This window comes from Triticum urartu, chromosome 5A (assembly GCF_056163025.1).
Source record: "Triticum urartu cultivar PI428250 chromosome 5A, HENAU_Tu73, whole genome shotgun sequence".
In the NCBI taxonomy this organism is placed as follows: Eukaryota; Viridiplantae; Streptophyta; class Magnoliopsida; order Poales; family Poaceae; genus Triticum; species Triticum urartu.
Window position 1 is genome coordinate 658,458,682 of NC_141877.1, and position 19,515 is coordinate 658,478,196.

General features: G+C 40.7%; 1 protein-coding gene across 2 annotated transcripts in view; it reads right to left on the reverse strand.

Moving 5' to 3' along the window:
- Positions 1-15,008, reverse strand: part of GSL10 (glucan synthase-like 10) — a 35,660-nt gene extending 20,652 nt beyond the window's left edge. Inside the window, exons 1-21 of one of the 2 annotated variants that reach the window (XM_087522277.1) lie at positions 14,533-15,008; positions 13,856-13,953; positions 13,308-13,471; positions 13,052-13,175; positions 11,848-11,958; positions 11,635-11,760; positions 10,573-10,662; positions 9,617-9,714; positions 9,414-9,531; positions 8,316-8,441; positions 8,127-8,203; positions 7,973-8,051; positions 7,037-7,153; positions 5,921-6,023; positions 5,694-5,817; positions 4,469-4,646; positions 4,298-4,350; positions 4,151-4,211; positions 3,986-4,067; positions 3,082-3,131; positions 141-227 (exon numbers count right to left, since the gene is read on the reverse strand). In XM_087522277.1, the coding sequence (XP_087378403.1) occupies positions 141-227; positions 3,082-3,131; positions 3,986-4,067; positions 4,151-4,211; positions 4,298-4,350; positions 4,469-4,646; positions 5,694-5,817; positions 5,921-6,023; positions 7,037-7,153; positions 7,973-8,051; positions 8,127-8,203; positions 8,316-8,441; positions 9,414-9,531; positions 9,617-9,714; positions 10,573-10,662; positions 11,635-11,760; positions 11,848-11,958; positions 13,052-13,175; positions 13,308-13,471; positions 13,856-13,953; positions 14,533-14,731 (2,265 nt within the window). In that variant the 5' untranslated portion in view covers positions 14,732-15,008. The remainder of the gene's footprint in view (positions 1-140; positions 228-3,081; positions 3,132-3,985; positions 4,068-4,150; positions 4,212-4,297; positions 4,351-4,468; positions 4,647-5,693; positions 5,818-5,920; positions 6,024-7,036; positions 7,154-7,972; positions 8,052-8,126; positions 8,204-8,315; positions 8,442-9,413; positions 9,532-9,616; positions 9,715-10,572; positions 10,663-11,634; positions 11,761-11,847; positions 11,959-13,051; positions 13,176-13,307; positions 13,472-13,855; positions 13,954-14,532) is intronic. The other variant, XM_048676816.2, reaches the window with a different exon arrangement.
- Between the last annotated feature and the right edge of the window lie 4,507 nt (positions 15,009-19,515).

The following is a 19,515-nucleotide window of genomic DNA, read 5'->3' on the forward strand; positions in this document are numbered from 1 at the left end:
AGTGATAGTCCAATAAAATCATCTTACAAAAAATAACAAAATTTCCCTTGTAAACAACAAGAGTAATAGATCTTCCAGAAGCAACTTATCAGAAAATAACAGCATAACAATTAGCATAAAGCTAAAGTTTAAGGACTAACCTCTCCCAGGCGATCACGTGCACCAAGGAGGAATCCAACAATAGCAGACATGATAGTGTAAAAAACATGGATGTCCAAAAGATAAATCTGCACAATAATATTCATCATATAAATATGCATTTCATATATTCACTGCACATAAGAAGCAGCTACCTGCACAATCAGCCCAACAGAATAAAAGGAACAAGCAAGCTGATGGAAATAGGCATAGGCACGTTTAGCCTCCCATGAGTCTGATCTTAATTATCAAGGTTGCATGGTGATTCAGCCAGATAATATAATTTGCCACAGAAACAATATTTATCAATTTGTTATCTATCCATGTACTAATAACCAGCATGCCAAAATAATGATATAAGAAGATAATTTACCATCCAAAAAGATAGGCTGAAATAAATATGTTGTAATATTACTTATCCTATGGCTGCTGGCAAGGAAACCATATTTTTGTTCAGGTCTGACGCTATGTTTACACCGCGCATCAGCTGACATCTATGTGGTAGTTCAACTATTGACTCTAGAGAACTTTCAGTCTACAGCACAGAATTCAAAATTCATCGCCTACGCAAGCAGGGGCTACATGCACCGGGCTGCCCTTTTTTTATGCTCTACAGACCAGGATCAAGTAAAGCAATGACCACAACTGATATCATCAGCTAACCAATATGCAGTGCGCACATCAGCACAAGAGCACCCATGTTTGACCTGGTAATGTTGGGTTTACGCCCACATGGTTTAATCCTAGTTGTGTGTGAGTTGCACATAAACACTGAGGAAGCGCCCATAGTCAGCCACTCAAGAAGAATGGAAGTGTATGGGCTCAAAGTACACAATGTGTCTATGAGAGTAAACTGACTGATAATTAGTTAGTGTTCTTTTAGTGTTACAAATTCCAATGCCTTGGAAATACCTTCTGCACATCTGCTACATATAGCCTACTTACTCCTTTGTCATCCATAGAAGCTCTGTACAAGTATTTTCTCTTGTTGGATAGTAAGGACATAGTTTATCCGAGTGGTATCATGTCACTAAAGAAGTGTATCTGTGCATTTCTACCAGACTATTGAGCTTATTAAGCATGACACACTGGAACTGATACCAAATTATTGTCATTCTTTGTTGTCCTGCGAGCTGGAGTTGTGTCTCCAGTAAGTTGTGCAATGTTTCAACAAGACCCAAAGTTACACTGAAATGATAGTCAAATTAATTCTTCTAAAGGAACCTTATTAAATTGTCATTTCGAAATACCATTGTTAATGATTGTGTAGTGCCATGGATCATATATGAGCTAATATCACCAAAAGTCAAAGAACTTGCTCTGTATGTTCAGTTTGGTGCTAAAACTTTAAAAATATGGATTTATGGTCACCTAACTTGACATCCCGTGCACATACGGTGCCTCCTCCTGTATATGTCTGTATGACCTGCTTGCGTGGCACGCCTGGCCCACCGATCAGTGGGTGGGAGTGGGTAGGCGTTGGGTGCCAAGTGCATGTTGGATCTTTTACAATATACCCCCTAGTGTTTTATTGAATTATGCAGGAAACCCCCGCATGATTTTTTTGTAGTAACCCCTGGCGTTTATTTAATTACACACAAAGTGAAATGTGTTCCTAAATATCTGTTGAGAGAAAATAGAAACAAACATCAGCCACCCCAAGTACGCGAACCAGGAACGTCACGCATGCTAGATCTCACATGCACTAACCACTCCACCAGCAAACATTTGTTGCAAATGAAACAGGTAAATATTCTTTACTCGTGTTCCAGATTGGACATCAGTCTAACAAAAAGGAAACTAAAAATGGCAACGCCAGAATCAGATTAAATATAAGGAAGCTAAAAGGCTCAGGCCCTACTATCAGATTCCGTTGAAAATTCAAGTTGTGCTTGTGCGGCAGCATGCATATAGCATTTTTCAACAATTTCATTATGCACGTGCCTATGTAATATCGCCTGTCTATTTTAATGTAAAATCTGTTAATTTTGACAACACGAGTGAAATTTTGCACGGTATCATTCTTGAAAACTTTATGTTGTGTACTTCGAAATTTTTGAAATAAAATAAAATGGGCTGATTTACATCTTCGGACATAATATGGACCTGAACTTTTTGATCAATAGTGTGCTCATGTGTAAAGGAAACATAAATAAAACTAGTTGGTTTTTACGGCACATAAATGAAAGTAATTTTGGTTCAAAATTCTAGATAAAAAGGACGTCCCAAGTTCACAAAATATATTATTTCTTTAAGTTAAAGTAATTTATGCACAGGTAAACTCACTGGGCTTTACATAGTCGAACTGGTGTTCCATCGAGACTTATAGGATCAAAGCATCCCGTCATGTACGAGTAACATGTTAGATTTTTTTTCTATCAAAAAAAACACATCAAATTTTTTGTTGTCGTTTATAGGTGAACATTATATTAAAAAATATATTTGTTCGTTATCCTAACAAGCATTTGTTCTAGGTCTAGTGGTTAGTACATGTGTGAGTTATTCTGCGGCGATGTCATGAGTTAGAATCCCGTCTGCATCATTTTTTTATTTCCTATTCCCAAATTAATGTGCACTTACAATGCGACCCATGTCTACATGAGATTAAGGGAGGGCTTCCGTGCGAAATGAAAAAAGGACAAGGGTATTTTCTGTAAAAATATGTCGCACGCTGTACACACGTGGCACACCACGCAAGCGGTGCGTATGCATAGGCGTTTTGTGATCGTATTTGCACTTAATGGCAAGTTAGCTGATCACAAATCCGTATTTTTAAAGTTTTAGCACCAAACTGAACATCCAGAGCAAGTTCTATGACTTCCAGTGATATTAGCTCATCATATATCATACCTACAGTTCAATAAGTCGGAGGGGATGCATGTGAAATAATACTCTAATGGTACATAATGTCAACCAAAGCTATAAGGAAAAAAGGTTACTTACTGTGGCCACTGGAGCCCATAAAGCAAGGATTGTAATCGCATTATGGTTATCTGCAAATATTCCAAGAACCAATACAAAAATTAAAATCTGGGCCTACAAGCTCACTTCAGAATGATAGAAATTGCATACAAGTTTTGCACATCAAAGGGCACAGCTTAGCGCATCACACTGGGATAGCAAAAACATGGTGGCAAGTTGCAACATAACAGGCTTAAGAGATTAAGGGCACTGATGTTTGGGGAGAGATGCATTTTTCAAGAAAAAATATTTCCAGATATACAACAGAACCCAGAAGGCACGAATATTTGCAAAGAGATTTAGAGGCACTACTCTTAGACCTGCAAATAGCAGATTTTTGTTCTATCAACATAACCAAACGAAATATGCTCATGTGTTTTCTCAAAGAAGAAACAAGAAAGAAAGTTGAATATCCATTTCTGAGCCCGGGCTCATCTGCACTCTATGAATAGTAAAATCAAATAAATACTCAAAAAATTCCAAAAAAAATTGTATGGAAGATGCTTCAGTGCGTGAGGTCCGTACAAAATTTCAGTTCGTTTAGACATCTGAGTAGCTCTCAGCAAAAAAACAAAATCGGTCCGAACAGTACATGAACAATACACTTTCACAGATCTCAAATTTGTCTTTTTTGCTGAGCGCTACTCAGATGTCCAAATGAGCTGAAACCTGGCACGGACCTCTCGCACTGAAACATCTATCATGCGAAAAAAATCAGAATATTTTGAACATTTCAAGTATTTTATTTGATTTTACTGTTCATGGCGGGTGTAGATGAGCTCAGGAGCCAAATTGCCCCTCTCAACCAAGAAAGTGAACTATTACTATGATCAATTGATGCTAAAAATGACAGTGTAATGATGGGATAAAGTGTGTATATACTTACTCTTTGAGACAAAGTCATGCCATTGATACTGTAAGCCTTTGAAACTGATTATCAGTCTTGTTGGTTTTACAAGAGGTTTGATCTGCATAAGAAAGCCAACTTTCAAATACAAATTGATGCCGGTATAAGCAGAGAGCAGAGTTAAAACAGATAAACTATACTTTCCTGGAGGAAATAGGTGAATGAAAATTTCGCAGCAAAAATAACAAGCCAGAAAGCGACATATCTGCACAGTAAATCAAGTTAGTGATGATGTGCTTCAAACATGCCAGCACAATCACAGAACTATGCTTCAGGGTTAGACCAGATTACTTCATATAATCTAGAGGCCTTTCATGCAAGCCTCTTCCAACATAATTGTGTTCCTTCAGTATATAAAAAAAAAGTCAGACATCAGTAACATAATTTAGAGGACTTTCATTACAAATGTTTCTACAGAAAGGCAGCTTTTAGATAGTCAGAACGCGTGAAAAGGGACAAGACCTGATGCATCCACTTGGCAAGGCGTACAAAAGACCAGCTGTAGCAAGCATTGGTAAAACCATGGCAGCAGGGAACACTCATGAGTAGGCTGATGATTATCTGGAAACCCGCATACGCGCTGATTACAACAACATAAATCTTAAAAGGTGCAGATTGCACCCCATCTTGAAGTGCCTTGCTGCAAAACGACAAGTTATTAATACTTTTACTGAAATTGTGTAAACACCACAAAGGGATTTTCCCCACAATTAGATACCAAGTAAGGAAATCTATTAATAAGCTTGGGCAGAAAGTTTTGCTAAATATTGTGGTCATGGATGCAAAGGCGAGTAGGTACGAAACAGCTAAGTTTTTCATCCAAGTAAACTAGCATAAGCATTAGAGTTGACATCAAAGGGTCTCAATACTTTGCTCCTCGATAAGTAGAATTGTCAAAATACATACAAAAACGTTTGGATGGCTAATGTGATAGTTTCATCAATAAGACTGAACTGATGCCCTGGTCCACAGGCCAGTTTTAGTATTTTTATTTCAGAAAAACAGAAGAGATGTCCTTGGGCCAACCTGCTATTAACTTTTTCAAGCAAACCACATAAAGCCTTGTTCTATCCATCTTATTCTCAGAATTAAGATGTTACACTTAACCAAAACCGTCAAAAGAGATGCAGAATGCCAGAAACTAATGGAGGGTGGTTTGCATAATGACAAGCTTCAAAGGACATACAAATCAAGTCAAGGTGGGCCAGACATCACAATTAGGTACAAATTCGATCTTTCTACTGTTGGCCATCATGTCCTTATGTTCAACACAACTAAGATCATAGATATTTCAAATGACTAACAGAGAACCATTAATCCTTTCTTTATAAAAATGGTAAGGCTAACTAAATGTTAGCCATTAGTCCTTATGCTTGGGCCTTAAGAACAGATCATATTCAACCTACCAATTAAGAGTGCCAGGGAACATTGAGGGCACGAGGTCAATTTTTGGCATACTAAGTTTCAGAGATGTTACAAAATATTATTATCTGTTTTTCAACAGTCCATGATCAAAACAGTCCATGATCAAACGCTTACTGATTGAATCCCGGGACAGATATGTTCCCAGAATTTCAGTATTCATCCTGAGCTAGATGATAAGATCCTTAATGAAACGATTCAAACAAATTATCCAGTTACATAGTGAATTATTGGCAATTCACTCTGGACAGGCATCGAAACTTACATATATAGGTAACAGATGACCAGTGAAGACGCAGTAAACCAACAGAATCGCCAGATCACTCTAGTAATTGCAGAACCACGAGATGTTGAATAGGCGCCATACATCATTAGAATGTCCAATACACCTTCCGCAAACAAAACAAAGAACAGAAGCAATTAGTCGCCTACAAGAGAATTTATGCAAAAGATCGCACTGCTATGGTAACAGAAAGGTTTTTTGGTACAAACTCTCAATAAATTCCATTATGATATAAGTTGGGCCAAGGCTAAGAAGTTCCAATACAGTATTTGTGTCAAAATTGCCATTGTTAAAAGCAATGATAGTAAGTCCCTGCATGCACATAAACAGAACCGCACTGTTAGGTGACACAACAGGCACGATAAAAGAATTTAAAAATGACAAGAAAGCACAAAAGAATTTTCAAGGCAAGGAAATACCATCCGAAACAGCAATAAAGAAACACGAAAAGTTGTGCATCTCTCCTACTGAACATATTTTTTTAAAATCTTAACTGTAAATGCATGAATTTGTATGACAATGAACTCGCATGTGAAAAGAATACACGGTGGTCAGCAAAGCAGTATCATACTGCCAGTGTAATGCATGGCAATGAAGCATATAAAGAGAAGTCCAACTATTATTAGGTTATACTCCCTCCGTCCCAAATTAAGTGTCGTGGTTATAGTTCAAATTTGAACTAAAATGAACTAAAACCACGACACTTATTTGGGGACGGAGGGAGTATGTACAAAAGTAAGCTTCTGCAATGTCTCTGTAAGGCTAAATCATTCTTCACTCTAAAAAGCTGTCTCCTGATTCAGCATTGCCTTTAAGCCACATCACCTTTAAAATATTGTCGTTATATTGATGTTAATAATAAATACTAATAATTGGATCATAAATTGCTAGAGGGGTTTACAAGAATGGGCAGCTTTAGAGGAAGGGTGGAAGTTTCTATCAAATCATGTAGTATTTCATGAAACAAATACACAGTTCAAAAAATTCATGGGAATATTGTCTGGTAATATCATTCAACAGACCAGCAGCAAAGCACAGTTGATACTTCCAACAGACACTAAAGTGACACTATCCTAAGACACACACACTCATGAACTGTGCCTCTAAAAGACACACATTAGTTTAAAATATCCCTTATTATTCCCCTTCAAAATACAAATCCCCAAGACACAAGCCTTCAACCAGAGTAGTGTGCCTCTGGCACCTCCCAACTCATGAACAGAACAAACCTAAGACACAGACCACAAAAGTTACAACAGAAAGGGCGGACATTTAAGGTGAACCCAAAGCAGAATACTGAGACCGTTGTAGGATAATTCATGTACCTGAAACATCAATAGTAGGAACATCCAGAGGCGGTGAAAGCTATGGTAAAGATGCAGAAAAGTTCTGTGCTCCACGAAAGATGTCTTTCCGTAATGATGATTCCTACTTATCAAGCCCTGTAAAAGAAATTGCATCAACACAATTTTATGAAAACTACCAAACAATTCATAAAAAATATATAAACAAAGAAAAAATATCAAAGTATTCAACATAGCTAATGATGATGTGTACAGTATTCAAGAACAAAATTCGTCGATTCTAGGATTAGGGCCTGTTTGGCGAGAATGTTGGGTTTGTGTTGGTAATTGCTAAAAGATGCTATGGCACTGATAAAGCATAAAATGGGAATATATTTCATAACCTAACAATGAAAATTCCAGATCCCTCTTCGTTGCACACAATCCAAATCGCTACTCATTACTCACCTCCCAATACCATAACAATCCTCCCCAAAACAACAATACACAAGTGAACAAAAGACAACACTACTGTCAAGCACACCAGAACAGCAGATCTCCGAGTTCCAACGATTCTGCTCAACAGTGAACCTCGTCAAACACTTTGAGAGCTGGCGGGTAACTGCGCCACAGTGACAGCCCTCATTAGGAAAGCAGGAGCTAAGGAGCAACACACCAGAGAAGCCACTATGACGGTCTTAGCTGACCATGTCAAGTAAGGTAAAGAGAGTGGCTGGGACGTCGGGAACAATTGATGAGCTACCAAGACCCTCAAAAAGAGTGACAGTGGCTTACGTGGATAGATAATAGTGCAACTTAAGTCAGAAAAGAAGATAAACAATATCCTTGTGACTGACAGTCATACTAACAAATAATCATCAAACGAGAAAAAAAAAGGATCCCGTAACACACATTTATTAGTTTAGTTCCATCTACTGCAAGATCCAAAAATCTTATATACAGTTAATACAAACAAACCTGCTCTTTCCTATTAGGCTTTGAGAAGAATGGGTTACTCAGTTTCCACGGCCAACCCAGCTGAAAACATTTCTCAGACCTAAAAGAGAGAAGCAACAGTATTTGAAAATAGCAACAGAATAACAAAATCCGAGAGCTCAATTGATCCACCTACCAGAAGAACTCATTGAAATCATCGTAGTTTCTCCATGCAGAATGTGCTGCCCGCCCATTGTCATTGTTGCCTGCTTCCTGCAGTAGAACCACCATTCAGACATTTATATAGGACAGAACATATCGAGTTAAGACTAGCTGATAACCCTTGAAAAAGAAGTTGACTAGCTGATCAAGCAGCACCACTTACAGCTGCAACGATTTCATATAGAGGATAAATGACTTGGTCAAGAAATGATACGCCATCATTAGAAATGCAGCTTCCAGCTGGCTCAGCAGTCTGTTTCTGCATAATCACCTCTAGTTCTCTTGCTAGCTACAAAATTGAAAGGAAGCAGGAATTTCAACAACAAAAGTTGAAATTTGGCATCATTTACAAATTTAATTGGTTAGAGATCATCTATACATTTAACAGCTACAACTGAATATGCAAGAATGAAAGAAAATTTGAGGTTAGTAATCTACAAATATAATAAGATGAAGGTTAGCCATGCGCTTAATTTTAATATAATATGCTAACATAATTTGCTGATTTGTTTGCTCCTAAAGATTAAAGATGATCACCTTAGAAATACATAAGGCCGAAAAGCCTACAAGCCTAGAACAATCCCCAGCCTTACAAGCATGCCAACGAGGTAATAGAGCAATTAAGTGTAATTGGTGCTCCTAGGAGTTTGCTCTCCCACTGTCAAGAATAGTTTGACTATAATGTATACTGTTAAGCTTCATGCACTAGCCAACGCAACCAAAAGTCCGGACCTTTCCATCAGTTCGGACTTTTGCAATTTATCCAAAAATTGCTGGTAGCTCCCCTTTGTGTCCACGTATAGGCCTCTTGAGTCATACGTGAGTTTCGCGCGCCGTCACTCTCTTCCTGTTGCACGTGTTGACTTGTCTTCCCCATCACACGTGAGAGGGGATGTTACAGTATATGTGGATTGGACTAGCCCTTATCAAAAGTCCGAACTGATGGAAAGGGCTAGTGCAATCCACATATACTTCTTGTTGTTGCTTTTTTTAATTTGATGCGTGTTCATACTTGAAGTGCACTTTTAAGTTTGGCCAATACAAGGACCATCCAAACATGATTCATCCAAGGGCCTATGTTCAAAGTAAGCATAATAGCACACAAATGTGAGGCTTGCGCGAGATTCTTAAACAAATATACAAGAAACAAGAAAAAATGAGTACTCTCATGATATTCATGCATGAAAGAAGTAAATGGAGGCACAACATGCACCGAAATAAGCACATTGGAGAATTTGAGTAGAATCCTCTACGGACTTACATGATGAAATATGTAGCATAAGCCTTCTGGAAGAAATCGTACGTTGGCAGCCTCTCCCCAGATCAAGTAGTATAAACAAACATATAGCAACTTCTTTTCTTTGGTCAATGATTCAATGCTAACAGAAAACAATGCAGTCGCTTGGTATTTGTAACAAATAAGGCAAGAATAAGAATTGAAATGCAGAATATAAGAAATCATACTTATTCCAGACAGGGCGTAGTGGTAAATAGTTGCACCATTTTATGTAGTTATCCAGGGACTTGGAAAACACAACATGTACAGCACCCTCGTCAATTTTCTAGCAACAAATGAAAACAATGTTAAATACCATGCAAAAGCTCAATCAACACGATAATAAGGCCAGATGAAAAAACGCATTTAGCTGTTACCATATTTTATCACATGATGGAAGTAAAAGGATATGCTCTGAAGTGTCATCATACATGTTTCATAAGCATTTTAAATGGCACCTGATTTGTGCATGGGTTAGGAGGCAGTAAGTCCTGCCCATATAAATAAGGAACAAGATCCCAATAGTGGGGATTAAATTATATGTACTTTTTAGCGATAAATTATACTATTTGTTAGGGACTCACTATCTCTTGATCATGGTGTGTTTCAAAAAATGCCTCTTCTTGATCATAAAGTGTTTCATGCGTTCTAAAGCACTAGACAAAATGCCTTTTCTTGGTTAGGAAGACAAAAGTGCTGAAGCGGAAGTGAGTACATGTATGAGTAAAACAATACACAAACAGGAACATGACATATCAACTTATCACCAATAAGAAAGAAGAAAACATATGTATATGTTGCTACCAGATAGCGAGCTAGGTAAATCCAAAAGAAATTGTTCGGTTCATACACAATAGAGAAAACATTGATCGGCCAAGTACAACTATGTTGGCACAAGAAAAAGGAACATCGATAATAAGTTAAAACACCTAATGTTTTGTTCAGGGTGATAACTTGTTCCAAATTCTAACTAAAAATTCCAACTGACATATTTTAATATTTATTAGGACAAAAATCATTTAACTGGTCCGGGAAGGAGGGTATAACTAAAGGGAAAAAAACAAATATATTCACACGTGGTCTCCTGCATGCTCTCGTAATTAAAAAAACAGAACAATGAGCTGAATATATAGTGCACACACACCGGTTCACTCCCTGATAGTTTGCCTAATCGAGACTGCTCATTTGCCAACAGGTGAACAATGTGCTCCCGTTGATTGCTCACATTGTCTTTCTGCAACCACAAGATCAAGGGGGTTATCACATATTTCAATGAAAGCATCAACATTATGTAGCATTGTCATTTTATAATGGATCAAGAAAGCCCAGATAAGTTAAAAGGGGTGTGTTAAGTTTGAACCGAAGACAGCCGTGCCAAGGATTTGATTGCCCATGTTGAAGCCAATGTTGGCAAGAAAATACACTGGGAGACTACAAGCAGCTAAAGGAGCAAGGGCATACCCAATTTGGCAACCATCCAAACAACGGCCATAATCTTGGGCATGACCAAATAACTAAAAGGATAGGTTTGGTCAGAAACCAAACATACCCCAAGTGCAAGGACCAAGAGATATTATGTATCGCAACCTGTATTTCTATTTCCATCTTAGAAATCATGGAAATAACACATAAGTCAATATGCTTATTTTATTCCTGCCTCATTTTCCATAACAGCTTCAGTCATACACTCATACTATTACACTAGGATGCAAGTTTGGCTCCATAAATATTATTGTTTATTTATCATTTATAAGTGTGCACAGTTACATGCTAAGACACTATATTATTCACCAGCGTGACTTGTAAATATATGCATTGCCTTATTTTTCAGTTAAATGCTCGATGAAATGTACATCAACGTACAAAAGAACATGTGATAAGGATAACATGGGAAGTATTAATCTCAACATCTCAAGTAATGTTGAACGGGTGCACAATTTAACATAGTTTCCAAGTTTGCAGTATCCAGAAATATGCATATAGCATAGCACATTTACTATTATATCAGTTAACCCATATAGTTGAGTACGACGAGCAAGCAATTTGCTGATTGCTAATCAGAATTAGTGTTTGTCCCTCAGGTTGGCAACTAAATTTTTGTTGGCAGATAATAAGGTAGTTCATCAAGCAGTAAAAAGATTACAGCAGTAACTCCACAGAAAATGTAGGCTAGCTTACACAACAGGTGAGCCACATGCTAGCTAACCTGAAAACCAAACACGCAGTGCAAAAGGTCCAGCATATCAGAATTCCTAGCATCAGGAACTGAAATGGTATTCGGAAGCCTGGGCAGATCCCTATGGTACTGCAAAGATGATATTGCTGCCCTCACCTGAAATTCAAACAACGTTACAGGAATATAGTCACTACCAGATCTAAAAACTGTAAGAATTAAAAAAGACCAGGCCCTGAACTATACCTCTGGAAAAGTGACAATTAGGTTAGTTGTAGACAAGGAATCTAGAGGAATGATATTATACGCCACAACATCCTCTGTCCTTGCCGCATCCTTTTGCATGACTTTTTTCATCTGAGTAGAAAAGAGTGCATTACTATTTACACACAAAAAATAAAATAATGGAACATTTATTTTTGCCAAGTAGGTTCAGAAAGTGGGAGCAAAACTGAACAGGCACGGACTCATAATAATCGCACCACACTTGAATTCAGTTATACATTAAAACTTCGTTCGCAATTCAATTTATGGTGCTATTGATACACTACAGTTTATAGTTAAGATAATGGTCAGGTAAAGAGCCTGCTAAACAATGGAGTTTCTTTGCACAGCACCTTATACTAGAGACGTGGGCAAGAATAAACGAGTAAGGAAACTACACCCTGAGGTTACACAATATGCATGGGGCCACTATGCATGTTTTTGGTCAAAGTAAATCCTTGAGACAACTCAACATTATATCTGTTAAAGCTCAATAAAATAACTGAAATCTTAAAGTTAAAGCTTCTGTCTTGTTAATTTCACATATTTGATACTTCTACAAGATACATGGTTCCTGAATATTTGTTAATCCACTGCCGCTGGTAACAGAACATATGAATGTACAAATAACAGTAGGTGAGGTCACTCTTTTAGTTTTTAAAAAGATGAAAATACTTTCATTATCTCCATGGTGGCACTCAACCACGTTACAGTAAAAGGAAGTACTCCCTCCTTCCCAAAATGTTGGGCGTCTAATCTTTTGCGTGCAATCCCATAATGTATGGCATGCATGTCTTCCTCTCTCCTTCCATTACAACCATAGATGACGATAGCTAATTTTCTGGGAAGGAAAACAATCGCTGACTGGGTCTCCATTGCAGTTAGCCCACGTCATCTCCCTCTCTCTCTCACTTATCTCCCCAGTCCCCACAAAGGGACCCCACCTGGCTTTCAATCCCATGACGGAGGAGTTCGTGAGGAGTAGAGGAGATCAAGGGAAGCAATTTCCCTCTACCAGCCAACGACAGCTCAAGTAACGAACGCCTGCGCTAATTTTCGTGCTGAAACACTAGACGCCCAAGATTTTGGGAAGGAGGGGGTACTGTTAATATTTTCTCTGATCTTTAAACATTTGAATGAAGGAGAAGCGAAGTCAAAAATTAATTATCAAGGATAAGAACAAAACCTCTTCAGAAATCAAATTTGCTGCATCCTCAGGGGAAATTTCCTTTGTTATATCCTCTATTACTGACCATAAGACCTTGAGAGTTGCAAGTACTTTTTTGCGCTTCAGTGTTTTGCGCTCCAGCCTGCTCAAATAACAGTAGTGTAAACACCACAATGCTAGAAGTTGAAGTAACAACCATGCTTAAAAACAGCATGTCTCAAAAGCAAAAATGAATTACAACTTTCAGCAAGGTCTCCATAGGAGGAATACATACTCTCCAAGGTTACCGCTGAACACACCAGATTCCCTCAGCTTCATTTCGTCGTCACACAACTCGTCAACTTTATGTCTTTCTCTGTAGAGCTTATAAAATTCTTGCAGTTTAGCTATATCCTGACTTCGGTCTATAGCACCACCTTCCCTCTTAGCTAGTTTTTGCTAAAATTTTGAGAAAGACAAAAACACTATTAGAAGATGTTTTACTTTCCCAAACAAAGAAGTCTACTGCAATTCAACAAGTCATGGTTCAGGAGATGTGGTGTGTGATTTGATTCAGGACTGAGATTGGAATGCAAAAGCCTTCCTGCATGCTCAAGGCAGTCATGAAATGTTACAGCTCTGATTGGCAAGCAATACATAAAAAAAAGTAAATTATTAGCTTATTTTAGAACGCCCGCAGTCAAACATCTGTGAACTACTATACTAGTGACTAGTAACATAGATAAGTGTGTCTGAATGGTCATGCAACAATAATAGTAGTAGATTCACCCCCAAAAACAAGAAAGGGGTGAGGAGAGGGAGTAATGGCAGACATGTGCATACCCGGATTACTGACATTAAACCGGTCTTGAACTGAAGCACACCTCTCCCTTCGCTATTTGGATCCAGATTTTGGGCGAGGGCATATGCGTGCTCACACACTGCTCATGGAAGTCGAGACATATTAGTATATTACAAGATGATACCATATTGCGAGTAAAAGTTAGCTGCGCGGAGGAACTTAATTGCTATGGAAGTCGAGACATATTACAAGATGATACCATATTGCGAGTAAAAAGTTAGATGCGCGAAGGAACTTAATTGCTCAGATATAGTCCAGATCATTTCATCAGCGTTGTGTTTGCTTTTCTCAGAGAACTACTAGTTTAGTTTCTACTAACATATCTTGGGTCTACCAAGTGTGTTCAGTGGAGCAAAATAGCTGAAGCATGGCAGGCGAATTCTGGTCATAGCAATGTCGTAGACAGGCAAACTGTGTGTCAAAGTAAAACGTGCAATGCAACTTAACTGCTCAAACATTAGTACAAATCATATCACAAGCGTTGCGTTTGCTTTTCTCAAGAGCACTGGTACTTTGTGCTAACATCGCTTGGGCCCAAAAGGTGTTTTCAGTAGTAAGAAGGTACAGCCCAACTATGACAGGCGGATTCTGGCCATGGCAGCGTCGTGGGCAAGCGCCAGCAGGCAAGGGCTAGATACGGTGGTAGAAGGGGCCTTACGAATCCTGGCGACGGTGGGGTCCTCGTCCTGGATCTCGTCGGCGGCGCGGAGCACCTCGTCGATGTGGGTGTTGTTGCCGAGCGAGGAGGGGACGTTCCCGGCGATGCCGCTGGCGGGGACCCCGTAGACGCCGCCCATCCGGTCCCCGCGGAGCGCCGCCCGCACCAGGCGCTCCCAGTTGGCCTCCGCCCTCGCCATCTCGCCGGGGCGCCTGCTGGATCTGCGCGCGCGCTCGCTCGCTCTCAGAGGCCGCCCCGCATGAACGCCCGAGCTGCCGGCGCGCCGAGCTGGCGAGAGAGGGGGGGCGACCGGAGGCTAGGGTTTGCGCGTGCGCGTGCGCGCTCGAGCTGGGGCGGGGGCGGGGGCGGGCGTGGGGTGGAAGGAAAGGGGAGGGGGAAAGGGGGAGGAGAGGAAATGCGGCAAGGAAAAATCTCAAAACCTCTCTCGGCTTTCTGGCGAGACCTTTTGGTTTGGACTGGAGGATGCGATCTACCGCCGCTCGCTCCAGGTGGAAGAGGAGGGGGAGGGGGGTGGGGCGGCGGCGTGTGTGAAAATCGCGCCGCGCGGCTCGGCTCGGCTCGGCTCGCAGGGCGCCGCTTGCTTGCTTTGCTTGTTGCTTCCGGCCCCAGCTAGCGCGTGCGCCTGCGTGCCCAGAAGAGGAAATGCTTTAACGCGGAAGGACCCGTCTGCGCGTGCGACCGCATTCGTGTGACTGATCCTGAGACGTGTGCGGCGGCCGGGCATGTGTGGTGCGGCGCGGTGCCTCGGTCGGTCCGTCAAATAGTGCGACGACCACGCGACGCAGACCCGGGGGACGCGCGTTCCTGCGATTGCCACACGCGTTGCCTTACCCTCACTGTAAATGTGTACTACATGTAACGCACGTTGATATTACAAGAGAAATTTATTGGATGTTGATATTACGCAGGATATCAATTACGCGTTAATTATGTGATTAGCACAGATCCTATATCTGATAGTATTATATTAATTGCATGTTAGACATGTTGGCGCTCACCATTGTAGCAATCTATGTCGTTGGGTTGACATGTTTTGATGATCGGAATTAATTAGATCTGCCCCTCCCTGCTTTGAGTCTCTGGTAGTGGACCGGCATGTGAGAGGAATACGATTGTCCTTAGTTCATATTGGCAAGAGGAACGCCAGACAACGATTGGGCTATGATTTCCACTGGTTATGTGGTGTCGGCGATGGGGAAAGGAGAAGTTGCATCGGCAAGGACATGACACATCTTCATAAAGGACTTCATTAGGATCTGGAACCCGCAATGTATCATGTCAAAAGGCACGAGAAGGAGAGCAGCATCGTCCGGTGGGAGAAGACAAAAGCGTCACCTTCGAATGGATGGATACTCCATCGTTCTTCTGCGTCGACGCATCCTTTGACTAGGAAGGACAGTGTGGTCGTGGTAGCGGCGGCAAGGCAAGTTGGCGGTGATGGCGGCGACAGAAGGTTCGTGAGATGTTGCGTGACATCGAGATGGGAATGAATAGGTCGCATGTACACTCGACTCACATCCTTACGCACCACAGCCCGCTCCCTCATCAGCAACCCGCTAACCCAAATTGAGGACGGACAAGGGTAGTCAGCTCGTAAAGCAGCAACCCGTTCAGGTGCGCTAGAGGCCTAGGTACGCCCTTTGGTACGACTGGAAGATCTGGTCCATTCATGGCACGATCCGACATCCGTTAGCGCCAAGACGCTGAGAGGGGTTATAGCTAGTTCCATTTCATTGTTTTGTAATAGAGGTCATACTTTGCGGATAATTCACAACTCTCTTATACCTCTTCGCCAAAGTAATAAAAGTGGCGTAGAAACAACGTTAACTTTTCATAACTCTCTTATACCTGTTGGAAAGTTGGAAATTTGGTTGACGAATGATTTTGTTTTGACATATTCTTGTGCAAATTGCATGGTTTCTATATGATTACATAATTTTTTGCTTCCTACTTCATCAAACGAGCCTATGGTTGTGTTCCTTACTATAACTATTGCCATACCATGTTTTCATGATTTATATACAACAAGTATAACTAGCACTAGTAATCAAGGTTGTTTGAATCGCGATTCTGTTATACGATTCTATGACTTTACGATCCAAATTTACCCATATGATTCTATGGTTTTAGTTCATAAAATCTACGTTTCTACAATCCTGGTAGTGAAGATTCTAAGATTTACGGTTCTATCATCAGAGCTCCAATCCGATTCAAAATCGCGATTCTGACAACCTTGCTAGTAATTATTTATGGACGTAAGTTTACATCATTAAGGAAGCCATCATAATCAAGGAAGCCACGAAGAGTGTGAGATTCAAGATTGAATATACCCAAGGCACCCCCAATTTGTTTCTAAGAACACTGAAAAGGCAAAGCTTGGGGATGCGCAAGGCATCCCTATTCTTCAACAACCTTTGTAGTTGAAGAGTATGACTTCCTTAAACCCCATTTATCCGTTCATTGCTTTTTTGTGCATTTATCTTGGAACATCCTTTTGTTTTTCTTTACGAATAAAGTATGATGATCAGCTCTAGTCATTATGTTAAATAAGGTTGTGAGCGTTGCTTGGATTGATTGTTTACTCTGTGCACTTCACTTAAATCTACTATAGTAATAAAAGTAGCATAGGAACTATGTTAATTTTCCATAATTCTCTTATACCCGTTGGAAAGTTGGAAACTTGGTTGACACGTATGATTTTATTATGATTTCTTGGGCATATTTTGATTGGGATGGTTCTGAACTTTTAGGCTTGCACGCTTCGGATAATCAAAACTTGATAAGAACATCAATCTAGAGATTGACTCAATAATACCGAATACTTGGCAATAGTTATGAGACATTCTTGACACTAATAATTGGCATTACAAAGTAGCTCCTACTATTTGGATATGAGATAGTGTATTCATTAATCAAACCATTTCCATTCTTTCACATAAATAAACAAAAGTTGGGGACTCTAGTTGATGACTAGATTGGCATAGCCTTGCTTTCATTGCAACCATTGTAGACAAGCGCGTTGATGTGTGCGCAATGGGTTTTAACCTATGAGCCTTCCTCCACTGGATAATAAGCTTGTTTTACTTTTCCATATTATTTCATGATACAATTGTTTTTTGTGTCTTTATAATTAATGCAAGTTCTATAGTTCTTTGCTTTCATATAATACTTATCGGTAGCCTATTCAGTACTGAGCATTGCCTGCTCTCACATTGAGACATGGTGCATATGTCGCCAGTACATCTAACTCCATGAGGACTTGCTCCTGTCATCCTACACATAAGCCTCACGTCTCCTAAAAAGCCCATTATACCTACCTATTATGACATTTTCATAGCCATTTTTAGTAAATTTTCTATGCACTACCATCTTTTACATTACATGAATAGACGACGAGTTTTTCATTGTAATATGCTTTCTATGGTCATTTATAACTAGCATGATATTTTGGCTAAGCCACTCTTCATTATTTTTCATATATATGTTGCGTTAGATCATTGCATATCCTGGTACGCTGCGAGAGGCATTCATATAGAGTTTCTTTTTCATCTTCATAGTAAGACATATGTTAGCTGTTGGGGAACGTAGTAATTTCAAAAAAATTCCTACGCACACGCAAGATCATGGTGATGCATAGCAACGAGAGGGAGGGTGTGATCTACGTACCCTTGTAGACCGACAGTGGAAGCGTTAGCACAACGCGGTTGATGTAGTCGTACGTCTTCACGGCCCGACCGATCAAGCACCGAAACTACGGCACCTCCGAGTTCTAGCACACGTTCAGCTCGATGACGATCCCCGGACTCCGATCCAGCAAAGTGTCGGGGAAGAGTTCCGTCAGCACGACGGCGTGGTGACGATCTTGATGTACTACCGTCGTAGGGCTTCGCCTAAGCACCGCTACAATATTATCGAGGACTATGGTGGAAGGGGGCACCGCACACGGTTAAGAATATGATCACGTGGATCAACTTGTGTCTAGGGGTGCCCCTTGCCCCTGTATATAAAGGATCAAGGGGGGGTGCGGCCGGCCAGGAGGAGGGCGCGCCAGGAGGAGTCCTACTCCCACCTGGAGTAGGATTCCCCCCTTTCCTAGTTGGAATAGGATTCGGGAGGGGGAAAAGGAGAGAGAGAAGGAAGGGGGGCGCCGCCCCCCTCTCCTTGTCCTATTCGGACTAGGGAGGGGAGGGGCGTGCGGCCCAGCCCTGGCCACCTCTCCTCTCTTCCACTAAAGCTCACTAAGGCCCATATACCTCCCGGGGGGTTCCGGTAACCTCCCGGTACTCCGGTAAAATCCCAATTTCACCCGGAACACTTCCGATATCCAAATATAGGCTTCCAATATATCAATCTTTATGTCTCGACCATTTCGAGACTCCTCGTCATGTCCGTGATCACATCCGGGACTCCGAACAAACTTCGGTACATCAAAATGCATAAACTCATAATATAACTGTCATCGAAACCTTAAGCGTGCGGACCCTACGGGTTCGAGAACAATGTAGACATGACCGAGACACGTCTCCGGTCAATAACCAATAGCGGAACCTGGATGCTCATATTGGCTCCTACATATTCTACGAAGATCTTTTATCGGTCATACCGCATAACAACATACGTTTGTTCCCTTTGTCATCGGTATGTTACTTGCCCGAGATTCGATCGTCGGTATCTCAATACCTAGTTCAATCTCGTTACCGGCAAGTCTCTTTACTCGTTCCGTAATACATCATCTCACAACTAACTCATTAGTTGCAATGCTTGCAAGGCTTATGTGATGTGCATTATCGAGAGGGCCCAGAGATACCTCTCCGACAATCGGAGTGACAAATCCTAATCTCAAAATACGCCAACCCAACATGTACCTTTGGAGACACCTGTAGAGCACCTTTATAATCACCCAGTTACGTTGTGACGTTTGGTAGCACATAAAGTGTTCCTCCGGCAAACGGGAGTTGCATA